This window comes from Thunnus albacares, chromosome 20 (assembly GCF_914725855.1).
Source record: "Thunnus albacares chromosome 20, fThuAlb1.1, whole genome shotgun sequence".
In the NCBI taxonomy this organism is placed as follows: Eukaryota; Metazoa; Chordata; class Actinopteri; order Scombriformes; family Scombridae; genus Thunnus; species Thunnus albacares.
The window spans coordinates 17,110,694-17,137,271 of NC_058125.1; the positions used below are offsets into that span (position 1 = coordinate 17,110,694).

The 26,578-nt window shown below is 39.1% G+C and overlaps 3 protein-coding genes across 6 annotated transcripts in view; 2 read left to right on the forward strand and 1 right to left on the reverse strand.

Moving 5' to 3' along the window:
- Positions 1 to 26,578, forward strand: part of LOC122970702 (cadherin-related family member 1) — a 106,057-nt gene that overhangs the window by 61,808 nt on the left and 17,671 nt on the right. The window lies entirely within an intron of this gene.
- LOC122970705 (carbohydrate sulfotransferase 3-like) lies at positions 10,853 to 19,446 on the reverse strand. Of its 3 annotated transcripts, none has more exons than XM_044336867.1 (3): positions 18,566 to 19,446; positions 13,338 to 13,553; positions 10,853 to 13,131 (listed from the first exon to the last, which is right to left on the reverse strand). In XM_044336867.1, exons 2-3 carry the CDS (start codon positions 13,415 to 13,417, stop codon positions 11,904 to 11,906), a joined length of 1,308 nt encoding a protein of 435 aa, XP_044192802.1. In that variant the 5' UTR covers positions 13,418 to 13,553; positions 18,566 to 19,446; the 3' UTR covers positions 10,853 to 11,903. The 3 variants fall into 3 exon arrangements, with proteins under 3 accessions (XP_044192802.1, XP_044192803.1, XP_044192801.1); XM_044336868.1 differs by lacking the exon at positions 18,566 to 19,446 and adding an exon at positions 13,764 to 17,643; XM_044336866.1 differs by lacking the exon at positions 18,566 to 19,446 and having other exon boundaries at positions 13,338 to 17,643.
- On the forward strand, positions 19,739 to 26,428 carry ghitm (growth hormone inducible transmembrane protein). The gene is made up of 9 exons (XM_044336869.1): positions 19,739 to 19,847; positions 20,216 to 20,373; positions 21,519 to 21,621; positions 21,876 to 21,987; positions 23,171 to 23,312; positions 23,507 to 23,615; positions 23,854 to 24,042; positions 25,424 to 25,595; positions 25,733 to 26,428. The coding sequence occupies exons 2-9, from the start codon at positions 20,242 to 20,244 to the stop codon at positions 25,818 to 25,820; spliced, it is 1,047 nt and encodes a 348-aa protein (XP_044192804.1). The 5' UTR covers positions 19,739 to 19,847; positions 20,216 to 20,241; the 3' UTR covers positions 25,821 to 26,428.

Genomic DNA, 26,578 nt, shown 5'->3' on the forward strand with positions numbered 1-26,578 from the left:
CTGTGCACACTAACAAAGTACCAAGGTGGTTGAAAGAGGGTAAAGAGGGGGAGGGGAAGGGGCTTTCAAACTTGCTCTGGCCAAGGACCAAAGATAAGAACATAGGGACAACTGTAGCTCAGGTGTTAGAGTGATTCATTAATCGCGTTTGATCCCTGCTCATCAGTCCATATGTTGAACCTCAAATTACTCCTGATTAGTGTGTGGGGATGCTTACAAGGAGATGTAATCAAAAATCATTTCTATTATTCTCATTTTTGAGAAAATGAACCTGGAAACTCATGAATTCAAAGTGTATATTTCGTTAACTGTAGCACAAAACCAAACACTGCCAGTAAAGATAAGAGAAGCGCTTTCAATCCAATCAGCTGGTGCTCATCTGTCATCAAGCATTAATGAAGGGTCCCGGCCTCGCCACCTGTTCTGTACATTCTAATGCCACACAGATGTTCGTGTAGCTGGAGGGGACGTCGCTCTGCAGCCAGCGGTGGTTGTCCTGTACGGTATGTGCAGCATCCGTCCAGTTTGCCCTGTCTCAATATAAGTCTTCTCTGTTCTTTGTTTGAAAGTATGCACACCTGAATCTGTCTTCACCAGGGTACATGCAGGTGCTTGATGACAAAAAACAGCTTTTTACTGTAGCAGATTTATAACAGCAGTTGTTGCTTTGCAATGTGAGGAATGCTCAAAAGGCATCTTTGTCTCTTATTTTCATATTTTTGTCTCTAATTGTATCAGAAGTTCTAAACATATTATTACTGTGAACCAGCTTTATTTACACATAGTGAAAGACAGGACTGGTTCTTGGGATAGGAACAATCTTGGTACATATTAAAGGTGCCCTTTTCAGTGAGGACCTCATTTTTCTGATAGGAATCTTGCAATAAGAGAAGGTAAATGTTAGCTTGTTAGCTTGTTTGAGGCTTTGGACTCTTTCTATACCATGTTTTCCTCCAGGGGGAATTTTAGCCATACTTTATCTGCACCCACCAACCATATAAGGCCTCAACCTTGTGCACTAGAAATAGAGCAGCTTTGTGCAAGTGAAATGGCCAGGGTAAAGGTATGAAAATGGTCCTTTCCTGCTGCCCCAATCATGAAATGAGTGGCCACTGCGGAAAGGGCTGGCTTGTTTCCTGTCGTGTTAACTCCTCTCACAGTCGTATACAGTGTGTATTCAGAGAGAAATAGTGCAGGAAGAAAGGACAAGAGGGGAGGAAAAGGTTTTATTGTCTGTCTATTGTAATGTATTTGACTTTTTATAGATTCTTTGTTAGGATTGAATTTGATTAGATGCTGTGGAAATACTTGCTCAGACTTTCTTTTCATCTTCACTCTCTACAACCTTGTGAATAGCATTTCAAGTGCTTGTTAGTGACATGTTCTTATTCAAAAAAATAAATGTTAGTAACATTACTCTTTACAAATGACCATATGATCCTCTTTCTGTTCTTTTAGGACATAGGAGTTACATGCTGGCCTGCTGTGGTGCGGGACACAGAACAGGGGTGCGTTCAGTTATTTTAGCACTGTGGGTTGTGGACATAAGCATATCATTAATACAAAACATAGCTCTATTTTTGCTACAGGTCCATATTAAAATGATCACAGTATAATAAATATAAAAATGATCTATTTAATGTTTGCTATGACAACTCCAAATTCTGAATCCCACAACAGGGCACCACAGTCTGTAATTATTGTTCGACTTATACTCAAAATAAACTGCCTCCATTCCTCGGTCATGCAGGTTAGACTATGAGTAACACAAATGCTTGTTACTGTAGCGTCTCCTTTAAGAAGAGAAGCCAAACATCAATGCGAGGAGAAAGGTGGGAATGAAAGCCCACAATTTAGATTTTTTGGAAGGGTTGTGGTTCAGTTCCTCCACCACCATTTCCGCCATGTAAATATGGACACTCGCTGTCTGCTTCTGTTGGTCATTTTGGTCGACTGTAGAAATATTTTTCAGCATCTTTATTTAATCTTTTTATCTGTGGTAACCATGCAGTGGCATCACATGGTTGGTGCTCACATGGCTTCTGTTCTCTCTAAAAAGGAAAAGGCCTGTCATTTCCCTCTGTTGAGGCTGGAGATTAATCTATAATTGGCAAATACATCAGCACCACATCTTATGGGAAATGATGAGAGTCCCTGTTGATGCTTAATGTTTCTCATCAGCCACCCCTGCTCCTCTTGCTCCTTTAAGTCCTAAACTGTAATGGCTGTTTTATTGTGAGTAGTAGTGGCAGTAGAGAGGCACTTGCTCTGTATTTGGAGCAAAGCCAGCAGAGTGGGACAAATGGAGCGATCCATTCAGTAGTTCTAAATTTTTTTTAAAGACCTCCTCACTCTAGCTTGGTGCTGACACAAAAGGAGGTATTGATGTAAGGAAAGACTGAAGCTTTGTGTTATACCCACCAGAACTGGCTGAGGAAACGGTCCTTTCACAATCCTTAATTCAAATTGCAAATGGTGGCACATCTTGTACTCAAGAAATCTACAGTAGGCCTTTTTATTTAAACTATGCAATACTTCACTACCACAACACAGAAATTTAAGATTTTATGCTGTATGTGATACCAATTGAGGCTAACTTTGAAGTACAGAAATATGAATTTTGCATCTTTTTCTTCTTTTTCTCAGTTTTTTTTTTATTCTGGTTATTTCAGCATTTATAATTGTTTTTGTATATACAGTATGCTGTAATTTAAATGTTTCTACGCACTGCCTAAACAAACAGGAGGAGTACATTGTTCAGAGCCCTGATCTAATTTTGACTAGTGACAGAGGTCTAAACATAGAAACAAAAATACAAGAACAAAAAAAGATACCAAAAACATATAAATCGTAAACTTCCTGTGTTTCTCTGGCATAGCAGAAATTAATTTTGTGGCTTTAAATTCTGTCACAAAGGAATGTGAGTGTGGGTTTGACATACAGGCATGATGACTATTTCCACAGAGAAGAAAACAGAATAGTAAATATGAGGATGACACCTTTTCACTGAGAATCAGAGCAGCGCTTTGTCATCTTGTTTTCTTTGTACCACCTGCTGACCTAACCCCAAGTATTTACTTAAAATCTCCCCTCATTGACAAAACCATTGCTTATTTTAGAGGGGGCTGACCCAGACTAAATGCCATGCTAGTTTGCTAAACCCAGGAAGTTTCCGTGTTATTTCAAACTAGAATAGATATCTAAATTTAGAGTAATGCTTCATGTTTTCTTTTGAGACTGGGTAGAGGGCTTGGCGGTACTGTGCTTAGACAATGAGCTCATAATCAAAATGATAGAGGGTGTTCCAGTTAAGCATGCCAACTAAAAGAAAACCAAGTAGGGCAGTGAAAGATTTTGCTGTATTTTTTAGATAGTCCCTGCTATTCATCATGTTTCATGACCTCTAGCACTAATACGCCTTTTTTGGGATGAGGGGTCATTCAACGCATGGGAATCTCTTACAAAATTCAAACACGAAATACTCAAAACATAACTGCTTCTCACAAGTTGATATTTTTTTAAGAATTACGGTTTCAGATTATTTTTAATAGTACATTTTGAGTACAACACCTCACAGAGTTTGTTTGCCCAGACTTTATTGTGAAGATGAAAACTGGTTACTGCTTCTTTTGTTTTAAATGACCACAGTCATCACAGTTATTGTTTTTTGGGTTTTTTATACATTTTGGTGGCTGTAATGGTGAGACAGTTTGAGCCTCTAGCCCACATCCTAGAGGCACATTTCACATGTTCACAGAAAGTCCAGAGAAAATGGGCATCCATTTCCGTTCTGTCAATGGCTTTTCTGTTGTGGTCAGCCACAATGCAATGCTCAAAGAAATGTTGAGTTATGTGTCATATCACAATGTAATTTGAAAATGTTACTCAATATATCAAGTAATTATAATATTAATGTATTGACTCAGCGCAGAGTTGCCCAATTGTGAAAAGTCTACTATGCCACAGCATGACACAGTGGCTGACTTCTTCTTTGTGGGAGAAAAACTGATGTTCCTGCTGATTTCTACACTACTTTGAGAAACTGTGTTGATAGCAGACACGTTGGTGCAGCTGTGGCATGGAAACCAAACATCGTCAGATCTTTGATGTCTGTCTATGGTTTTATTTGAAGAAAAAAAAAATAACAGGGCTCATAAATCGCCAGGTTACTATTTCCTGTTTAAGCGCAAAATTAGAAAAATGTCTGGCTTTAATAACAACGAGACAGTTCATGTGACATCTGATCCAGTGTCAATAAATGCCAATGAAAAACAGGTTTTATTGCCAGCATTTTATTTGAAACAGCATGATGTAGGCCAAGAAATGCTTCCTATGCAAAGTTTGCTACTGAGCTTAATGCAACTTTAAAAATCATGTCTGCTGATACACTGGAAAACTGCCCATATGGATTTTATGTACAGCGTGGTTATGAAAATGAGTGAAAACTCAATAAGACCGACATTTCTAATATGTCAATTTTATTGGACAGATGAAAACTGCTGCATTTTTCTCCTCATCATTCATTTGCACACAGCAATTTTTGTGCATTGAGATTCTGTTCACTTCCTCACACATAGTCATTATCACATGCAACAACCTGAGTTTTATGAATTGCATTCCTCAGTATGAGATAATTTACTGTGTATTTAGATTTATGTCTCCTCCTCAACCATCATTATCACCTGCAACAGCACAAGTTTTATGTTTAGCTCAAAGACACGTATGAATTATCTCAATTTCGTGTCTGTTTATCACAGATCTTACAGCACAGTATCATTCTGATCTGCTGCTCAGGCTGTTTTGCATATTTCTAACCCCACATGGTTGATGTGGCAGGGCACCATATAACAGAGCAGGAGGGTGGGGTTACCTAAATACCCTCATTTTACTGCAGAGGGGGGGTGAGAAGGCTTTAATTCAGTGGAAAGTGGTTATTCTATATTTGCTCCAACCATACAGTGACTCCACCCTCCACACGACCCACATAAAGCCACTCTAATATAAGAGTTTATGAATGCCGAACTCTCCTCATTAGGTTTAGACTCAGACTCTACAGACCTGGCAACACTTTTTACTAAAATAGAACAACCAGCCCAAACTAACCAGATAATGATCTCTTGGTATAAGTGAAGATACTTGAAGTGCACTGGGGTGGCTTGGCCTAGCAGTGTGAGAGCATGGATGAGTGAAAGAATAAAAGTTAAAACAAAAAAGTCACTTCTAATGTAAAAGAGAATAACTATGGCAGAAAGAAAGAGACAGTGCAAACAACAGCTTCCCTGAATTGCTGTAAGCGGGTGGGGTCAGGTGGCCGAAAATGACTTGAACCACATTATATGTAAAGTTTGGTAATTACTAGGTTTTGAGACTTAAATAGCCGGTCCCACAGTGGTAAACATACTGGAAGTCAAGGCAGCTGCCTCCACAGTATCCTGCTTCTTGCCTCCTCAGAGACAAACCAGTCAGTATGCAAAGACAACAAGAAAACATTTGGTCTGTATAGGACAAAAAAGGTCAGAGACACTTCTATTAACCACACAAAGGGTAAAGAGGCTTTGAAATCAATAATGAATGACGAAACGAAATGAACTGCAAATGTTTTTATGTATAGATGTCTTCTTTTTCTTTCTTTTTTCTGCTTTTTAGCCATGTGCTAGCAGCGTAGGGTTAGTAATGTCGGTCTGGCGGTCTGTCCACTACTTTGGTCTGCGCATGTGTTGGCGCTGTGTTTTTTCATCAGAAGCTCTGTCAAAAATTGACATTTTTATCACATTTGTATGCTACACTTTTAGATCCTGGTTGTTTTATCTGTATGTTTTGACAGTAAAAGATTTTAGTTATCAGACATTTGGATCTGAAGTTTTAAGTCTCCCAGTAAGGATAGCCTGCCACAACAAACCAGATAACCCAGCTTGTTCTTAGCATGGCAGCAGATAATATCACCGCTGTTTTACACTATCACCACCAACACCACAAACCAGGAGGAAATCACAGCTATTTAAAGGTATAGTGAGCAAATCTAATCCAATTTAATTTTTGTCAAATTCAGTGAATATCTCCTCATGGTCCTCCAGCTGTCCCTTCTTTGTGTGCGCTGAAAAAAAATATGGCGTTCATACATAGCACTGGCTCTGTAAATGGGCATGTAAACACAGTGGCTCGGAGCGAGCCACAAAACACTACTCCGGTCAGTCAGCAGCAGGGGGCGTTCGTGCTCGTGCACAGGACAGGGGAAAGTCATCAGAGCAGCTGTCTGTGTGAGGGCATGACAGTCTCCGGCACCTGTTGAATGGTGGGGGAGGGCTGGCGAACTGGAGAGAGAGGCCATGGCCAATTCCCATAGACAGTGTTTTCTCACAGAACAGATACACTTCCATTTAATTAGATGTACCAATCCACACTAAATCCGAGACAGTATCACCGAGACCCCCGGCGTTATTTTACACTCCGAGTCTGTTTTTGTCGCATCTAGCAAAGCGTAATCTGAGCAGGCAGCATGCAAACTATTTTGGTTCAGTAAGTTTCTGCTGTCAGTCAGCCTGGTGAAGGCAGTTTGGCCGGCCGCTGTCCTCTCAGCTCCCCAGGAGCTGCAGCTGACAGACGGCTGCTTCTGGACAGAGACGCTGAACGCAGGTCGAGTGAGAAGTGGGGAGGCCGCAGAGGGGCGAAGAGCGTGGATGGACTGTTGTGCTCGCGAGATTTTTTTTTTTTCCGCTTGTCATAAATTGTGAGAGGAACAGAAGTGACTCAACAGTTAACGCATCGCTTTGAATTCCACCATATTTCTCTTTTGGTCGTTGCCTTGGAAATGCAAGTGTGTGCGGTGTTTTTGGCTCGGTGTTAAGTTCAAATATCAACAATCTTTCTGGATATTGCAGAACAACTCCCCAAGCTCCTTGATAAATATCCATATGTCTGCAACATAACAATTCACATCGGCACAAACAATACAGCACCACAACAGTCGGAACAGCTTAAACATGATGTAGCTGACCTTCCTAATTTTCTTCAAGACAGTGGCAAAAATGTATATATCTCTGGCCCAATCCAAAGTCTAGGACGAGCAGTTGAGCAGCTCAGTAGGATCCTCAGCCTCCAAACGTGGCTACAGTTTGCATGCCAGACACGTAACATTGTTTTGATCGACAATTTTAATCTGTTCTGGCAGCGTGCGTCCTTCTTTGGAAAAGATGGTATTCATCCAAATGCCGTGGGAGACTGTGTTTTAGCCTCAATTATTTCATACTCACTACATACAGCCCCTCATAAATGACAGCTGAAATCCACCACATACTTCATGACCACAGGCCAAAAACAACTGTTGTGTTGACACTCATGCCAAATGCATTACCTCTCCCTCTAGCAAGCTCTACCTGTATAGTCTCGCTTACCAGCGTTCTGAGCTGCATTCCTACCACCTGAATCATGCGCCCATTCTGCTTGCTTCAAAACCTCTACTGAATACAGTTTCTGCTATCCCTGTGATATGGGGACACAGACTTAATAACTCAAGGGTCAAGAAGAATGTAAATAGCTTGTTTAACATAAGTATTGTTGCTAGCCATTCCATCAATCCCCATAGTACCTCAGTAAAACTAGGTCTTTTCAATGCAAGATCAGTTTCAAACAAGACTTCAATTGATTTCATTACTTCAAATAACATCGATTTTATGTTTTTAACATAAACATGGCAGCAACTTAGTGATTGATGCCAGATACAGGAGTTATGCCCTCCCTCTTGTTTTTTAAATGTGAAACCCCTACTCTCTGTGTGGTCATCTATCATCCTCCTAGACTTAACCCACAATTTTTATCTAAATTCTGTGAGTTTATATCTTCCATTATGCTTAGTTGTGACAGAATCATTGTAGCTGGTGATTTTAATATTCATATAGACAATCCATCAGATCCTTTTGCCACTGAATTTACAAATATAACAAGTCCTTTTAATGTAATAATGATCTTCAATCTTACATCTTACAAGCCCTACGCATTATCGTGGCCATATTTTGGATCTGGTTTGTACTCAGGGTAGTAGTATTGGTACATTTAATTTTATTGACCTTTATGTATCTGACCACTTATGTATTGATAGTGTCCTCCAAAGTAAGTCAGTAAATCAACTATGGATGGTGAATTCTCACATTTTTAAAGAAGACACACCGTCTACGTATTATATTATTATGTAATATTATAACCAATGCATTAGATGATCAAGTAAAAAATACAAGAGCCATGTATTTTTCTGTTTTAATACAGTCAAATAAGCACAGACTCAGAGTTCTTTTTAATACTACTGATCATCTTATAAACCCTGTCAGTTTTAATCAGTGTGGACCCTCTCCTGATAGTCCTGCTGAAAGTTCCCGCTTCTTTAATTGATGCCCCTTGTCCCAATCATACCCCTCTATATCATTTTACACCATCTCCCAAAACAAACTTATAGACATTATGTCTCACCAACACACCACCAACACCACAGATGCTCATCCAGTCCAGTGGATATTATGTCCCCTAAATTCATCCACAGTGTATTAGATGCCATCGCCCCATGGTTGCTCACTATAATTAATCTGTCACTATCCTCTGGTTGTTTCCCTGACTATTTGAAAACTGACAGTGACTCTACAACTCATGGAGGCTCTGAAAGATAACGACATATGGGAAAAATTTCAGTCAGGTTTCAAAAAATGCCATAGCACTGAGACTGTGCTTGTTAGAGTAGCAAAGGACTGCTGATTCAGGTGATTGTTCAGTTCTCATTTTACTAGCCTTGTCCACAGACTTTGATACAATTGATCACAACATTCTCATCAGTAGACTGCAAAACTGGGTTCGTTTATCTGGGACAGTCTTAGAGTGGTTCACCTCCTATTTGTCAAACCTCAAATGTGTCGTTTCTATTGGCGACCATGTTTCACCCCCTTCCCATACATTTTGGGGTGCCCCAGGGCTCCATTTTGAGACTAATTTTTTTTTCATTATGTATGCTCCGCTAGGTGATATAATTCAGGCATGGCATTGACTACCACTTTTATGCAGATGATATGCAGCTATATATCCCAGTGAAGCCTGAAAACTCCACCAGCTTATCCACCATAAAAGAGTGTCTAATTAACATTAAAAACTGGATGTCTGCTAACTATCTTAACTTAAATCCAGATAAAAATAAGATCTTTATCATTGGCCCTGATTATATGCATATAGATTTAAAATCCTCACTTGGCCCCTTTTCCAACAACACTAAGTCTTCTGTCAGAAATCTAGGTGTCTTATTTGATTCCAACCTGAATTTTGAAATTCATGTCGGTAAGATTGTCCAATCCTGCTTTTATCATCTAAGACACATTGCTAAAATCCTTTCATGTCTGAGCTTCAGAAACAGAAACCATCATACATGCTACATTGGTTACCAGTTAATTACAGAATCGATTTTAAGATTCTACTTATGACTTTTACAGCACTTCATGGACTTGCTCCAGACTATATTTCTGAACTACTTGCCCCTTATCAACCTGCACATAGTCTGAGGTCCTCAGACAGGAATCTGTTGGCAGTTCCCATGTCAAGATGTAAGACTAAAGAGGACAGAGCTTTTGCTGTTAGGGCAGCACCACTATTAACAACCTGCCCGATGAACTCAGACTTGCAGTGTCTTCTTTTAAATCGCTTCTTAAAACACATTTCTTTCAAAAGGCTTTTAAATTATATTTTTTACATTTCCTATTCTTATTTTTATTGTTTTGCTTCTGAAGATGTATTTTCTTTACCCTATTCCCTTAATTTTGTGGAATTTGCCTGCATATGTTTGATTTTTGGTTTGTCATTTTTGTCCTTGTGAGGCACTTTGTAATTTCTGGTTTTGATAAATGCTTGATAAATAAACTTTATCATTATTATTATTATTGATCGAGACTGAAATATCTAAACAAATATTGGATGGATTGCAAAGAAAGTCTGTGCAGATATTTGTGGTCCCCAGAGAACTAAGGATTTTAGTAGAATATTTAAACAACTATTGGATAGTTTGCTATGAAATTTGGTACAGACATTCATGTCCCCCTCTGGATTTAACTTTCCAGTTAGTGCCATTATCAGGTCAAAATTGAAATTTTTGCAATACTTTGTTTTATGACCAAATACCTACTCACTAATTACATTCCCATCAGCCACAGCTGTACTGTCTAGTATTAATTGCTGGCATGCTAACGTGCTAAACTAAGATGGTCCACATGATAAACATTATACCACTAACCATGTTGTGTGGTTGTAGACATCTTGTTTGAAACTGTGTCTAGAGAGGCACTGATTCAACTTTGGTAATTTTTGAGGCTGTACTTTGTGAAGGGTCTTTCAGTGTTGACGAGTATACTAGTATACTTGTGCCCACTGTTCCTCTTTGCTAATGTAGTGTCTATGTGTTTAGGGTAACTGCATTGGCAAAGACAGGCTTTAGTCATTAGGAGACCCTCACTTACACTGAGTGAAGTGGGATATTCCTCTAGAAGCTTTACAGAGGTACTATTTATTGCGGGGTAGCTTTTTACTGTGCATTTGTGCATTATATTTAAAGATGCTTCTGTTTTTTGTGTTTCTGGTTTGTGTGTGTGTGTGTGTATGTATCTTTTTCATTGCATTTACTTCCTTTCACGTTATCTTTGCTAAAAGGCTGTATGACCGTTAAAAAGATAACTGACAAAGATGACAAAATGGAGAAGTTGTGCTCATGTCATTTAAATGTGAAAGTCTTTCACACAAGTTAGGACAATGACAGCTATAACAGTGTGTAACAGCTTGCTACAGTTGCAAAATTGTCAAAATTGTGTCCTCACTAAAATGAGACGTTTTACAGTCAATGTAAAAGCAGGTTTATTGTAACAAGCAAATTGCAAAAGAAACAGCCTGGATCATCAGCACCTAGCCTGTCAGACCAGAGTATCAGGGCCTCTTTTTATCACTAGCCAAGAGACTTGTGTCAACAGACAGAGACTTGCTGACAAACCTCGCACAATCCTGCAAACCAGCTGCAGTTGGAATGTTTGCATACAGTAGCAGTGTAAACATCTGTTTTTACAAAATAGGTCCTTACAGTCCTGAGGACAACTTCAAACAACTTTTGGCCAATTACAAACATGCATGTACAGCAACCTACAGTGTACAGTACGTGTGCAAGGAAGGTACCCCTGCAGGGAAGAAAAAAACCTGTGGAGTACATTCAGAGCTGGAGTTAAAGGACCTTTTAGCAAAGTATAAATAAATTAGCATGGAACATTACTTCTTAATCTCTTACGTAGAAATTACCTGGCAAAACATTGGTATTTCCTCTTCCTACCATGAGCATTTATATACAAAGCAGTTCATTCTTTTGGACATTACATTTCAAGTTTCTTTGGTCTAAAAGCAGCTTATGTTGCTAACTTAGGAGTGGCTGAATGAAAATAACTAATGGAGGTTCTTGAAAGTATTTGAAACAGCTCATTATTGTTCACAAACCCATAGCTATCTCCCCCAGGACTTTCCTATATTTGCTAAGAAATTAAATTTGAGACAGACTTGCAGGACAAGCAAACAATATAATTTGGGGTGGACAGAGAAAATAGTTAAGAGTGCAAAAACAAAGATAGCTTCCTATTTTCCCCATGTTATACCCATATGTAAGGTTTCAACATTATTTCAAACATCCTTGCTTCAATAGTTAAAAGCTTTTATGTATTTTGTGCTCAACAATACATTTTCTTCATCAAACTATTTTAAATAGTAAAAAAACTTTAAATAGTACGCTATCAGAAAATATATAGTTCTCTGTATCAGGATAAAAGACCCTAATAAATATCAGTCATTCCAGAGTTTTCCGAAGGATGGTTTTTCATGCATCAGGGTTCAGAGTTCATGTTGGTCAAAGTCTATAAAAAGTTGAACACTTTATCCTCAATCAAACTAACTGATTTATCTGTTAGCATTTCTTCACTGCTCACAAATTTGTATCCAAAAAGCTTAAGCGTCGGCCCGCACACTTTTTGTACAACCTGGGCTATTTTGAATGGTATATTGAACCTCCATTTCTCTACTTGTTCTGAGGAGTTTTTCTGTGTAGAGTAAACACCACTTGTCTCTTTGGAGGCCTGCGTATTCTTCAGGATCCAGGATTTCACTTGTGGAGTGAATGGGATTCCAGTAAACTTGTACATCTCGGTTGCCTTCTTCATTGGGAACCTGGCAATGTCCTCGTACCGCACCAGCATGTATCGCCTGCGCAGCCATGGTGGCTGTCTGAGGCCAACCTCTGCAGACATCCTGATGTTGTCGCAGTTCCCCTTCAGCTTTCTCACCTCGTCATCATCAATAGGCACATCTCCATCCATGGCCCACTGTTTCCAGTTCTTGTACTTGGCAGCAAAGGCCACCATGCGTGAGGCTAGTACAGCCCGAGGATCCCGAACAAGCTGAATGAATTTCACGTCTAGACGTGGGTCCTCAACCAAAGGACGGAGGGTCTCCAACTGGCGCACCCTCACCGACTTGATGGCCCTGTGCTCCTTCTGGAGGCAGGACTCAGACGCCAAAGTCAGATTCAGGGGCCCACAGCGCCTGGTCTTGCAGCGATACCGCTCAAAGACCCCTTTGATGACCGGGCTGCAGACTGACTCTTCACACAGGGAGCTGCTTGACTCCCTGCGGAAGAGGGCGGTGGTGATGTGATCCACAGGGAGGGGGTCGAGGAAGCTCTCCAGCAGGGAGAAGTCACACAGAAAGAGCTGCTGGAGCACGTCACGGTATGCCTTGGCTGCTGCTGTAGCATTGGTGCCGCCAGTCTCCAACGTTAACATCTTCTCCACGTGCCACAATGGCTCAAACAGGTAAAACATGTTGTCGCCCTGTTGGTTGAAGAACTCGCCCACAAACGAGGAACCTGTCCTGGTGGTGGCTAAGAGGAGGATATGTTTCCTTCCCTTTGTCATCACCTCCTGGTGCTCGCTGTAGTTCTCCAGGCGCCGCTTCATCAGTGTGAAGGCAGAGTTCATCTTGCTGAATGAGGTGAAGGAAGCATTGTGTTTCTGCAGTAAGTGGGAAAAACCACTAGGCTGTAGAGGGGTCTGGGGGGTCTGCTTTAAGGTAAGCTTATCTGACACCCTGAAAGTGTGAGAGGAATCACAGTTATGTTATTTTCAAAGTTAAGAGAAAGAAGTCATAACCTCAATATCAAACTTGACATTTGCAGCAATTTTGTGTTGCTGAAGGAGGTTTTGGTAAAATATGTTTCAAGCTTGGAGGAGATAAACTTACATAAACCTGCTGGAAATCACAAAGCGCTCCATTGATCACTGAAATGGACTTACCTTGAGATAATGTTGTTTTCCTTCTCAATGATAACGAGTGCCACAAAAAAGACGATGGATATTGTGTATTTGATCCTCATTCTTAGATGTAGCTGTGCCTGGATGTGCTTTTACAGACTGCTTCTTAATAGGTTCTGCCAATCTCACAAGTCTCCAGTCGCCTTCTTAAAGAGCCTTCCAGTTATTTGTATTCCCTGTTGTAGTCGATGTTTCATCCTGTAAATGAAATGAACATCAACCTGTCATTTACACATTTTGCACAGTTGAGCGTGCCTGAGAGCAGCTACTTGGGTCTCAATTCTTTCTGTCGGAACACTGAAAGATATTTGTTTTAAGTAGTCATCATATGGGGAAGTTGACAGTCTATTGTTGCATATGTAAAACTGCACTGTGATGCCTAGTCAGAGTAGTGGTTAGACAAAGTACCTTTCCTTCCCGTGTGTCTTATCTTCCTCTATTTGTAGGCATCCACATCATCACTGTACTGTATTCTAAAATGGAGTGAATTTACTCAGAGACAAAAATATAACATAACAAGGTAAGAATAGAAAATAGCTGAGTGTGTATTTCTGCAATCTAATCCAGTCATTCCCACGAGGAAGTCCTTGTTATCTTTAAGTGCACCAGTGCATTTCAGGAACATGCCCACCCACCAAGCAAGACTGAAGGTTGGTGCACACAGAGAAACTATTTATGAGTCTGTCTGAGTATAAGTTATTTAAAAATGAGCTGAAAAACAACTGTGAAGGCACAAATGAAAAACAAGTGACAGACCACAATCAAGCAAAGTTTTGTAATTAACTGTAATTCCAAAAATGCAAAGCAGTTTGCTCAAAAACTCAGAGCTGTCTGGTTTAGAATGATAATCCTTCTTCCCAATGGTGAAGGTTTAGAGCAGCCTGTGGTCCAAACTGCCAGCTGCTCTTCCATGTCAACACTGGGAGGAGATCTTTTCAACACTAACATGGGCTATTGGTAAGGTAGACCATCTGGTGATGGGCCAATGGCTCACAGTTTCCTCATAATATGCCTTTGTTCCTCTGAAATACTGACAGACACTGAGGAGGACACATGTCCAAATGCTAAGAGGTATAACTGTACAGTACAGAAATGAAGGGGAAAAGCTTGTCTGTCATGGAGTCATACACTGAAGTGCTCTGAGCCTGCAGGCCTTTTAGTTCTTCTGTAAGTCTGTAGAGGGAAGACAGCAGGTAGTCAAATGAAGATAAGGGTGGATTTAATGATGCATATTTGGGAATATCTTGCACATTCCTGAAAGATTAGTAAGATTAGTTCACTTTTGAGATAATGGTAGCTTGGCTCAGATCCCTTACTAATCTTCAGATTTTACCATAATCCTCCCTACCTCATGTGCCAGTGAAAGAGGTCAATAACACAACAAGAGTAAATGAGACAGTCTCCACCCTTAGGGAAATTGGCAAAGTGTGATTTTGATGTGTGCCCACAAAAATGCTTGAGTTAGAAATTTTAAAGAGATGCTTGTGAAGAGCTGAAAAAGTACACAAGTAAGCAAACAAATGTCTACAGTAGGTCTTTTTAAAATCCTGAATCAGACGTCTGGGTTTGTGAAAACATTTGTTTATTGGATCTGTCAGGTGCCACAAACTGAATCCTGAGTGTGTCTGCGATTTCTTATGGATCATTGTTAAATGTTTGAAGGTCTAGCCTCAAGGGCAACACATTAGTGAAACTGCTGCTATTAATCAGCAGAGCCACTACCAACAGACCAACCTTTTCACTCACTTCAGCAAGGTAGTCATGTGTTTGACACAAAACAAGTAGCACTGTGTAGGAAATGAAAGCTTGCCAGTGCTTGCAAATACATGGCCATCATTTTCTGAATTCTGATGAGCCTGAATCTCTTTGAGTTTCTGTGTAATGCATCTGGAGATCCAGTTCTCACATCCTGTCGCAACATCTGTCCCAAGCCAGTTTTGAGCATAGAAGCCAGTCCAAATGACTGCAGTCTAAACACAGGGCATGGTTGGACAGTGCCTGTGAAATTCTCTAAGAGGGAATGGGAAGATTACAGCTCAAATAGAGCACTGTTGACGTGGACCAGTGTGTAATGAAAAGGTGAACAGCCTGTGTACTGAGACACGTTTTCACCAGGAGGAAAAATCAGCTCCGTCTTGCACCACCCTGCCGCATGCCACAACCACAAAGGTCTCTTTACACAGGAGTGACTCTAAACCCCCCTTGGGCTGAGATCGCGGAACATAAACTCCCAGGTCATTCACACGTCACAGGGTCAGTGACTAAGCCCCTGGATATTACAAGTCATGTAGAACTGGTCAGATAGTTGGCTGCACCAGGGGAAATTACTGAGTCTTTAAGCCCTCGGTGATAATTTATCATTGTACAAATATAGCCACGGTTTGTCTAAAACCAACAGATTACAATTATAGTACAGCATATTTATTCTGCAGTTTATTTTCTAGTGCAACTGTACCTGAACAAATTAAGACGAGCTCAAAAAATGATTTGGCCTGATGAATAAGACATGAGTGAAAGATTACTGTTCTCTCAGTGAAAAAGTTTATTTGACATAAATTTACAGTACTTTTTCTATATCAGAGTGGTTGTGTGGGACGTAGTATGTATTTAAGCAGTTTTAGTTCTCTCCATATACTGTATGATTAAAAAAAATCTACATCAAGAATTTATCAAGAAAATAAGTGGTCTGAGGTTTTGTCATTTATATGGTAAATTAGATCTACACCAATTATCTCAGCTTATTGCATCTGCTGTGTAAAGTAATAAAAAAACACACACACGAGCTGACATTTTTGAATATTCATAAACCGCTGAGGCATATGACACGTTTGATCATCTGCTCATAACAAAACCGCCACTACACCATTTATCATTTTGTTACAAATGCTTTTAATAGCTGCTTCTTATTTAATGTAAATCTTATGTGAAGACAAATTAAACACCAGTCAGCCACTATAGTATTACAGATGTACACTAAATACCAATGAATATTCCATTCAAATCATATTGTTGTTAGAAAGCAATGTTGTCAGATGTCAGAAGTGCTGTCTGAAACACAGTGTTCAGGCTAAGTTACCATTACAGGACGAGGTGTGTCAATACAGGAAAAATACTATAGTGCTGTTAGGCGATATGATGATATATACCGTGAGATGAAAGAAAGTTTGTCAACCATCAGAGGTTTTTCTGTATGATTTTTTATGACCTATATTTTTGGTTGTTGAAGATTATTTTGGACATGTTGTACCTTGATTTTTCAAGTAAGCTATTTAATTAACTGGATTAGCCAAAAACAAACATTCTCACCTGGTAATTTTATGTAAACTCAGCAGTGGAAGAAGTACTGAGATATTTTACTGAAGTAAAAGTAGCAATTCTACAATGACAAAAAAAATACTTCATTACAAGTAAAAGTCCTGTATTCAAAATCCTACTTAAGTAAAAGTACATTTATTACAAGTATTGATGGCAAAATCTACTTAAAGTATTAAAAAGTACATTTAAAGTGTTATATTTACACATATATATATACATATTATTGGGGTATCAATACTGATTCTTTGAGAGATACTCATAAGCACAATTTTAATGTTGTCAAGGTAGAAATAATTTACTGTTGGGTAGTGCAATCTATGACTGTTCATATTTTATAAATGATCATTTTACATATATATACACAAAGTACAAGTACCTCAAAACTGTACTTAAGTACAGTACTTGAGTAAATGCACTTTATTATATTCCACCACTATCTAAACTGTTTCTCAATTGACTTTCCAGAAAATATAAACAATAATTTGCCATTTAAACTCTATCATTATATACAGTAGGCCCATATCACAATACAAAATTATAATACTGTGACAGAGTGCATTAGTTTCTATATCAGGACACCTACAGTATATTAGGAGTAGGCCTATATTATCTCATGCACTACATGTTATGGCCACTTACCAAAGGTAAGCAAAGTGGGCTGTATTCAAATCTCTTCAAAGTTTATTTGTTGTCAGTAAAACTAATACTTAGGCCTATTTCAGTGAGTGTTACAAGCTATCTGGTAATTGTTGCTATTAGGGTTGGGCAATATATTGATATTATATCGATATCATGATAGGAGGTGAGATATCATCCTAGAGTTTGGATATTGTAATATCGTGATATGGCATAAGTGTTATCTTTTCCTGGTTTTAAAGTCTGCATTACAGTAAGGTAATGAACTTACCAGACTGTTCTGTTTTATTATTTGTCTTTACCCACTTAGTTATTATATCCACATTACTGGTGATTATTCATCAAAAATCTCATTGTGTAAATATTTTGTGAAAGCACCAATTGTCATCCCTACAATATTGTCACAACATCGATATTGAGGTATTTGGACAAAAATATCACAATATTTGATCTTGTCCATATCACCCAGCCCTAGTTGCTATGGTTACTGGCAGTGTAATATCCCTTGTGCACACACAGTATCAGTTAACCTGTAACAAACTGGTCCAAAATACTTCTAAGTAAGAATCTCATCTTTAATTCTATAAATCAATGTGACTGTATCAACATGGTATATGATTACAATTAACTATTTCATTAATGCAGTGTTGGGGATTATTTCTTGGCAGCTTATGTCTTTTTTTATCAAAAGAAGCACTTCAGCTAAATCAGTAAGGGTGGGGATGCGGGGGAGTATGGCATGCAGGCAACAGGTTTAATCAAGATTGTAGTGTAGGAGAGATTCATGCTCTTGTTGATAAAATATCTCTTGGACAATGTGGTGATTTTGCACTTGAATTTGTAGATGTGATGGTCATGCAGAACACTTGTAAGTCAAAAAACATGCATGGATGTTACTTTAAAAGTAAATTTGCTGTCAGTTTCTAAACAGACAGATTTAACAGAAAGTTAAATGGGGGAAAAGTCAGACTTTTCTTTTACAACTGTGGTTTGGGTCTCTGGAGAACATGCGTTGCATTTAAAGGTCAAAAGGACAAGTCAGCCAAACTGAAGTCATGCCTTGTTAATAAAAAGACTATTAATGAAAGGTCACCCTCCCTCAAGTGACTTCTATAAGGAACTGTGGAGTGACTTTATAGTGTATTTTTTTCTGTAAAGCTTAATAATCCACCCATGTGATATTATTAATTTATGTTGTTTAAGTTTCAAAAAGGGTATATAATAATATGAGGAACAGCGTGTCCGCTTCCCATACCCACCATTGTGATGAGCTGCGGTGTCTGAATGCGTCCCGCTTCGTTTAATCCCTGAAGTTGATCAGCCTTTCCTCAAAGAGCGACTTCGGGTAGAAATTAATCCCATTACTTCCCAAGACTAGTTCACTCGTGTGACGAAAAACAGTCCAATCCAAGACAAGCAGCAGGACTACTTTTAGTGCGTAAAACCTGTGGATCAGATGGAAACATGATGAAGGAGGCTGCGGGTCAGGCTGCCCGGTGAACTGAATGACAAGTCAATCCAACAGTTGCGAACCAGTGGATCACATGGCAAAGTTTGGACCAAAGGAGCGGAGCTTCAGGCACGAGGCGCACTGCCAGGACCCTTCACAGACCCTCTGCTTCTAATAACAGATAACAAAATTAACTTTACACCTATAAACCACATGATAAACAATGTTAGGGTTGACAATGAGATGTTGGCCTAATATTGTGGTAATTTTGTCTTTATGTGTTACTGTTATTTAGGCCTATTTTATATTAGATATTGATGTAGCCACAACAAAAGACGAAGCACTCCATCTAGTGGAGAAAACCACAAACTGCATCTCAACTTTTACAGAAACCTGTACATACAGATAGGCCTGTCTATTATATTATATTATATTATATTATATTATATTATATTATATTATATTATATTATATTATCTGCAGTGGAAAGTAACTTACTAAACTGCTGAACTATACAAAAAGTGTTACTTTGCAGATTAAAATTTAACATGAAGTCAGTTTATGAAATATGATTTATATATTTATTTCATAGATTTAAACTCCCAACATTGTGTAAAATGGTTAAAATGTCTCTAACTTTTCCAGTTGTTACAACATTAACACATTATCATTATTATTATTATTATTATTATTATTATACATTTAATTTGTACCGCACTTTTCATTCACAGTGAAACTCAAAGTGCTACAGTATTAATAACAGACCACACAACAAAAAGAAAATAATTTATTAGAGTTAAGATGAAAAAGACTTCCTGAATAGAAAGAGTTTTTTTTTCTTATTACGCAAACAGCAATAATAATATATAGTAATACATCACTCAGGGGTAAGTAAAGTATCTGAACCACTGATTATGCTACAGTATTATAGGATTACGAAGGGCTGACTGATTTAGAACTACAACTCCCATGAAACCTGTCGCTTAATGATGACGCACATATTGAGAATCTTCAGGAAGGTTGCAAAACAATTGCGTCAGGAACTTGCGCACTTGTATCTAGAAAGGTGAACGACAAAGTCTGCTCTCTCGGTATGTAACCTTAACTTTAAGCTAAGTATCTTAAAAAACAACAAGATTACAGCAGGAAACTCATTTTTAAGTGAACAGTTAATGCATTTAGTTAGACTTAAACACAGCAATACTGGTATTTAAAATGCTTGTAGTTACTGGAGTCTACGCAGTTATGTTATTCAAGCTAACGTTAGCTAGCTTACTTAACGCACGTTCAGTGTGATGATACAGAGGTTTATCTTCCTCACTAACTGGTTTGTGTCATTGCTAGAACACTTAAACCTTGTTGCCTAACTGGTTTGGGACACAAACATGAACAAATAGAAATGTATCACGCCTGTCTGTCTTGTCTCATTTAGCTGACGCTCTGTTTATCTTTCTGACAGATAGAGGATAATAAATCGTCGTAACTATGCTGGTGGCGAGGCTGACGTGCCTGAGGAGCCTCCCGCTCGCCGGGCTCCGTCCTGTGCTGACCCAGGGCTCCCCAGCCCTGAGAGTACCCACCCTGAAGGCCTGTCCACCCCTGCTCAGGCCCCAGCAGGTAGAGTTAATTCTCAGGATGGCATACATGGCTCCCTAACATGGTGTTTGAGTGGTGCATGCACTGTAACATTATTATTGTGTCAGCTCACACATGCTACTACAATATTCTACTCTCACTAAGATCTTTCTTTTTATGTGTCTTGGTTCACAACAATAGACATGATTGCATCAAATAGTGGATGTAATGTACTGAAACAAACCCCTAAAATATTGCATGTAATACAACAACCTTCAAATCAGAGATTTCTTGACTTGTCCTATTAGCAGTTTCTCTCATTCTTGGCAGATAAGGTCTAGAAACTAAGTCTACACAGACTAGAATTAGATAAAATGCCAGAGAATGTGGCCTCTAAATTTTGTCATGTAAACTGGATATTGTTTGAAACACATTTGATGTCTAAGATTTGACCATTTCCCTTGCTCTGGGTTCTGATCAAAGTAATTAGTAGAAAGCTGGCGCTGAGGGTAGACAACTGCAGCATGATATTCAGACTGAATGGCAGCATCATTACAAAATTAAATATGTTGGCAGCGATTCAGCGGTATGAGGGCTAAGAAGAAAATCTAATTGGCAAATTTGAGCCAGTCTTGTCCCATCAGTTCTCATGGAAAGGTCCTCTTAAATGAGAGCTCTACTGATTTAGCATTGCACTCCTATTACATTTCATTATGGACAGTGAAATTAAAAGGATCAAATATCAATACGGCATTTCCCCTTGAGCCGCTAGCCTCAAGTATAGATGAGCTGCAGGCTACAAGAGGTCTAGTAACCTCACTTCTTTCTAACTCTACACACCTTTTTTTTCCATTTTCAGACTTGTAGTCTTCAGCCCCAACCAATGCTGCCTCGAGTGACATCAACTAATCAGATTTTGTGCAGCTCCCTCTGGAGGCACAAAAGGCTTTGTGGACCTTTTTTCATGTATGCAGTTGTAAATAGATTTAATGCGTAAAATCAGTTGTTCCCCCTTAACAAGATTGCCAACTAAATATTTTAAATGCGAAATGTTAGAAGCTCAATCCTAACTAATATTGGCCAGATGCATGTTGACCACTCCCAGATGGTTTTCAGGCTAAGCGTGAAATCCTAGCCATTAAATCAACATTTGCAGTTTTGTGTAATACTTGTTGTTCTTTCACCAGGGATTTTCCTCCAAAGCCAGATTTGGTTTCCGCCGTGCAAGGACAAGTAGAGACCAGCTCAAGGAAGCAGCTTTTGAGCCAGCAACAGATACCGCAATTAAAAGTAAATACTATTAGTTCTATATTACACAGGTCAGAAACCATAGTTGTGCCAGTACTTATTAAGGTCATAGTTTCAAGCTTTCTTTAATGGAAAATTAAATAACTATGATGCCACAATTTCTTACAATGCAAAAATTGCAAACCTTTTACCTCTTACAGGCACAGTGGTTGTCTGAAACACTTTTTAAGTGATATGATTTATTTCATAGCGCACATTTTAAAACGCGACTAAAATAATTGTTGTTGTGTTCCTAGTTGACAGCATGGGAAGAATGATTCTGGCTGGAGGTGCAGCAGTTGGCCTTGGAGCTCTGTGTTACTATGGACTCGGCATGTCCAATGAAATCGGCGCCATTGAGAAAGCAGTGTGAGTAACAGCAGCTCTTAAGTTTTATCTTCAAGCCAGACCTGCCAACCTGTATGCATTGTGCGTAGCAAGTTCACATTTTTACATCGGAGTGTGCTGGTACAATTTGTCACTCTAAACTACACAAAAAGCCGTTGACGTCTGTGAGTTCAACTGTGCAGTATTCAAGTCTAATAGCAAGAGGCAGCAGCCTGCCAAAAAGCAAAAGGAGAGTTCAACTAATCATGGTGCTAGATTCATTCCTCCTGATCATGATTGATAAATGCGTAATGTCATTTCAAGAGACTGCAAATCAACAGAAACACGACACAGATTTTATCCCTCTCGTTCCCCTCTCACTACGGCTGGCTGGTTCCTCAAGTGAGGACAGTTCTTTTGACTCCTTTGTGATGGCAAACAGTCTGGGATGGATGTGGACAGGTTGAAATTGTGAATTGAGTTAATATAAGTTAACGCAGACCCTTGGGAAAATGTTTTAATGTTAATAATGTTAGCCTAACGTTATGTAACTTGCAAGCTAGTTTGCTTGTTCACAAGGCATTTAAGTTGGCAAAGCAACATTAAGTTATATTGTCCATGTGTTGTAGATTGTTAAATGTGACTTTTCAGTGTGTGTTCATAATTATTATTGCAGCCAAACCCATAACCGTAATGAGAGGAGCAGATCACAGCACGATTTAAAAAAAAAAAAAAAAAAAAGCAAGTGCATGTGCTGCTGAAATAACATTACCAGGAGGGGTGTGTGTAAAAGGCAGAATGGGCTTGTGGCCTGCAAGGTGTGTGTGTGTGTGTGTGTGTGTTGGGGGGGGGGGGGGGGGGGCACTGCAGTCTATAACTTTGCTTTCTTCAGGAAAATTTCAAGAAAAGGAAACACCCCCAAATTAAGTACAATATGTAAGGAGGGATGTGATTGCTTCTATAGATCGAGCAGCCATGTTCATATTCAGCCTGTATTTTTATAATGACAGCAGTTGTATTAACCAGCTCTAAAATATTTATTTGACCATAGCCATAAGACTGTTTAGGCTGGTTGGGGTTTTACAGCCACATTGTCGTCATAAATTAGCTGAAAATCATATTTTTCCAGGGTTGGCCAGTCTGTCCAGCTTGGATCAGTAGAAAGTGTTTGTGTTGTACCTTTTTAAAAGCTCCACCTTCATGTGGCTCTTTCCTCTCTGTGCAGGATCTGGCCTCAGTATGTGAAAGACAGGATCCACTCCACCTACATGTACTTTGCAGGTAGTGTTGGACTGACAGCTCTGTCAGCTGTAGCAGTGAGCAGGACCCCGGCACTTATGGGACTAATGATGAGAGGATCCTGGCTGGTAAGCGTCATAACTCAAAGCGGACCCACCATGGACAGACGACTGAATTGCAACATTTATTTTCAAATTAAAATTGAATGCTAATACACTATGGAGCTGGTTTAGTAATATCTGTATATTTCAATAGTAGCTCAGAGGTAAATGGAGAATTTGTAGATTGTTAATATGAACACTGACTGTTTATTCCAACCCAGGCTATTGGAGCAACGTTTGCAGCCATGATTGGTGCTGGCATGCTGGTCAGGTCCATTTCATATGAGCACAGCCCAATGCCCAAACACCTCGCTTGGATGCTCCATGCAGGTTTGTAAGATCATGTCTAGTGAAAAGTTATTATTCTGTTGTGTTGTCTCACTCAAACCTGGCGTTTTTCGTTGTAGTTTCCTCAATTAAACACTAGAGGGCAGTGATGTAAAGCCCCAGAGAGAAATAGCTGCTATCATATTAAAAACCTCTACATTGCATGTGAACATGTGACACAGACCTGTGTTGTTGTTGTTTTTAAATATAGTATTGTCTTTTTGTTTTATTTATTGATAAGGTGTGATGGGTGCTGTCATCGCGCCCCTTACTCTCCTGGGGGGCCCTCTGATGATGAGGGCCGCCTGGTACACAGCAGGCATTGTGGGAGGTCTGTCTACTGTGGCCATGTGTGCCCCAAGTGAGAAGTTCCTCAACATGGGTGGTCCATTGGCTGTCGGGTTTGGGGTCGTCTTCGCCTCCTCTATTGGTTAGTACAATACAGTTTCAGCCCACAAACCCCTTTCAGTTGCACTACAGACAGTAGTGAACGCTACAAGTTATTGAGCGTTCAGACTGAAAATGGCACTGTGTTAAAGAAATGCTGCATTAGCAAGTTGCTTCAAATTTTACACCTCTGGTAAGTTACCACGGTTACAATCATTTTATCCCCCATCTCGAGGGTTGCAAGGTAAACAGTATAAACGCTCTACATAATTTAGTAGGATTGAGCTTTTGTATCTATTACATTTTTTAAGAAGGCTGCATTTTTTTCATGCATTGCTGTTGTCAGTCTGAACTTGACTTCATGTCTACACCATATACAGTATATATGTATATATAGCCATATCTCTAGTGTACAGTATCTAAAATGAAGTGTTACATTTGCATTAATGTAGTTCTGTGTCTTTACACAAATTGAAGTGTGAACATCTTCACCACCAAACTGTCACTAAGTCAAATGACATGATACATGAATGATGTACTCGCTGAATAGAGATTATTCCATCAAGGGCTAAATTAAATACTACAGCTAAGTATTAAATGCCAAATATTCAGTGTTTTTGTCATGATTATGTCCCTGCAGTGCCATGTGAGAAACTTCACTTCTTCATAAGTTCAAAATCTATAACCAACAAATCTCGATGAATAAATCACACCCTACGTGTAATTTTTCACACAAACAGGCCACTTGATTTATGCAAATTCATTTGCTTGATGTCACACAATAGGAAAATATCTGGGTTCAGTATGAATTACTTAGCATGCACTACAGCAATCAACTCGTTTAAAGGGAGATGTCATGGCAAATGCATGGCACATCAGTTAGGCATTCCCATTTTCAGGTGGTGTAATGGCACTTTCTCTACACAGCTTAATTTACTTTGGCATTATATAATGGTCTCATGATAAAATCTTAGCAAAGAAGCCTTTAGTCCTCACATCCAACCTTAGTTGGATCCAGGTGCAGAACAAAAACAAACAGCTTGCTAAATAAAAACTTATCTTATCACGTTCAGTCAGTGTATAAGAAGTCACATTTGGTGGCAGTTATGGACAGAAGTCCAGTGGTCTCTTCTATGACCAGTTCTTACTTGAAAACATAAGGAGTATCAAAGTTTGCATATCTACCAATTATGATGCTTTTCAGACAAATTAGAACAATATGTAACTGTTCAGATTTAACACATTTACACATACGTTTGATATCAATTCAGTCGCCAAAACATACATAATAAGAATAATAAATAATAACTTATGGTAGATTATTGTAATTAGATAATCACCTAATTAATCAGTTAGGTTTGTATGCTGTCAACCTGACTGTATAGACTCTGTATTTGCCTTAACACGAGTGTTTCTGTGTCCAGGATCAATGTTCCTGCCGCCTACCTCGCCGTTTGGAGCGGGCCTGTACTCTGTGGCCATCTATGGAGGCCTGGTCCTGTTCAGCATGTTCCTCCTCTATGATACACAGAAGGTCATCAAGAAGGCAGAGACATACCCACTCTATGGTGTACAGAAATATGACCCCATTAATGCGTAAGTCACTCCAGAAAATTTCTTTAAAATCAGCTGGAAAATGGAATAAAAATATGTTTATGCCGTTATGAGTACTGTTAGTCATGCACTTGCATTTGCACCGAGATATGGATCTGGTATTCTTGTTAATCTTACAGGTGTATGGGGATTTACATGGACACACTGAACATCTTCATGAGGATGGTGATGATTCTGGCTGGCGGCGGCGGTGGAAAAAGGAAGTAAACGGCAGGATTCTGACTTCAGCTTGAGTTTCATCTTCCACAGAGCTGAACAAAGTCACATTACCTTACTAGCAGCATACACAAGGTGTTATCTTTTAGTGACAAGTCTTATCTTACTTGTAAATAACATGAAAAACATGAATGCTTTGCGAATCTGCAAGGACTGCACTCTGCCGCACGTTGGCAGTCCAAGTAAAGAAGACAAATTGTTCTACCTTGATAACACACTGAGACAGAGCTCTTTGGTTGTGGAAGTATGTGGTTTATCCTGGAAGTACAGATGGGTTAAATAGGCCTACCAGCATCATTTTGCCTGTCTCAAAGATCATTTGTATTGTTCATTATGTTTTCTATTTATTTCCACTTTGGTGTCTGTTCTGTCTCTGATAAGGATGCAAGTACAAGAGGAACCTGATAACAGAAATGCTACATGTTAACCATAGACCGGTCTAGACTCCCAATACAATACACAATACAATAAATTAACTGTTTCATGCTGCAGTATACGCTGATTTGCACTTCTGTGATTGGTTAGTTCATATATTTCTGAGAAAAATATACAATAATTTCAACAGTTGAATCTCTCAATAAACATGTTTTCAGTTTGAAGTCTCAGTTTCTGAATAATTTGTAGACATGATCCTTGTGGAGAGCTTTTTCACAGAAGACATTTTAACATTGCATTAGGAGAAGCACAGGTATGAATATTAAGTTATTAAATATTAAGATTAATTATGGCTGAAATCCATTTAGCCACTT

Bases quoted from the DNA above. Each gene is read 5' to 3' on its own strand.
- LOC122970705 (XM_044336867.1), bottom strand. From the start codon at position 13,417: ATGAGGATCAAATACACAATATCCATCGTCTTTTTTGTGGCACTCGTT. The intron at 13,132-13,337 runs GTAAGTCCATTT...TCACACTTTCAG, and splicing joins GAAAACAACATTATCTCAAG to GGTGTCAGATAAGCTTACCT.
- ghitm (XM_044336869.1), top strand. From the start codon at position 20,242: ATGCTGGTGGCGAGGCTGACGTGCCTGAGGAGCCTCCCGCTCGCCGGG. The intron at 21,988-23,170 runs GTGAGTAACAGC...CTCTCTGTGCAG, and splicing joins GGCGCCATTGAGAAAGCAGT to GATCTGGCCTCAGTATGTGA. The intron at 23,313-23,506 runs GTAAGCGTCATA...ATTCCAACCCAG, and splicing joins TGATGAGAGGATCCTGGCTG to GCTATTGGAGCAACGTTTGC.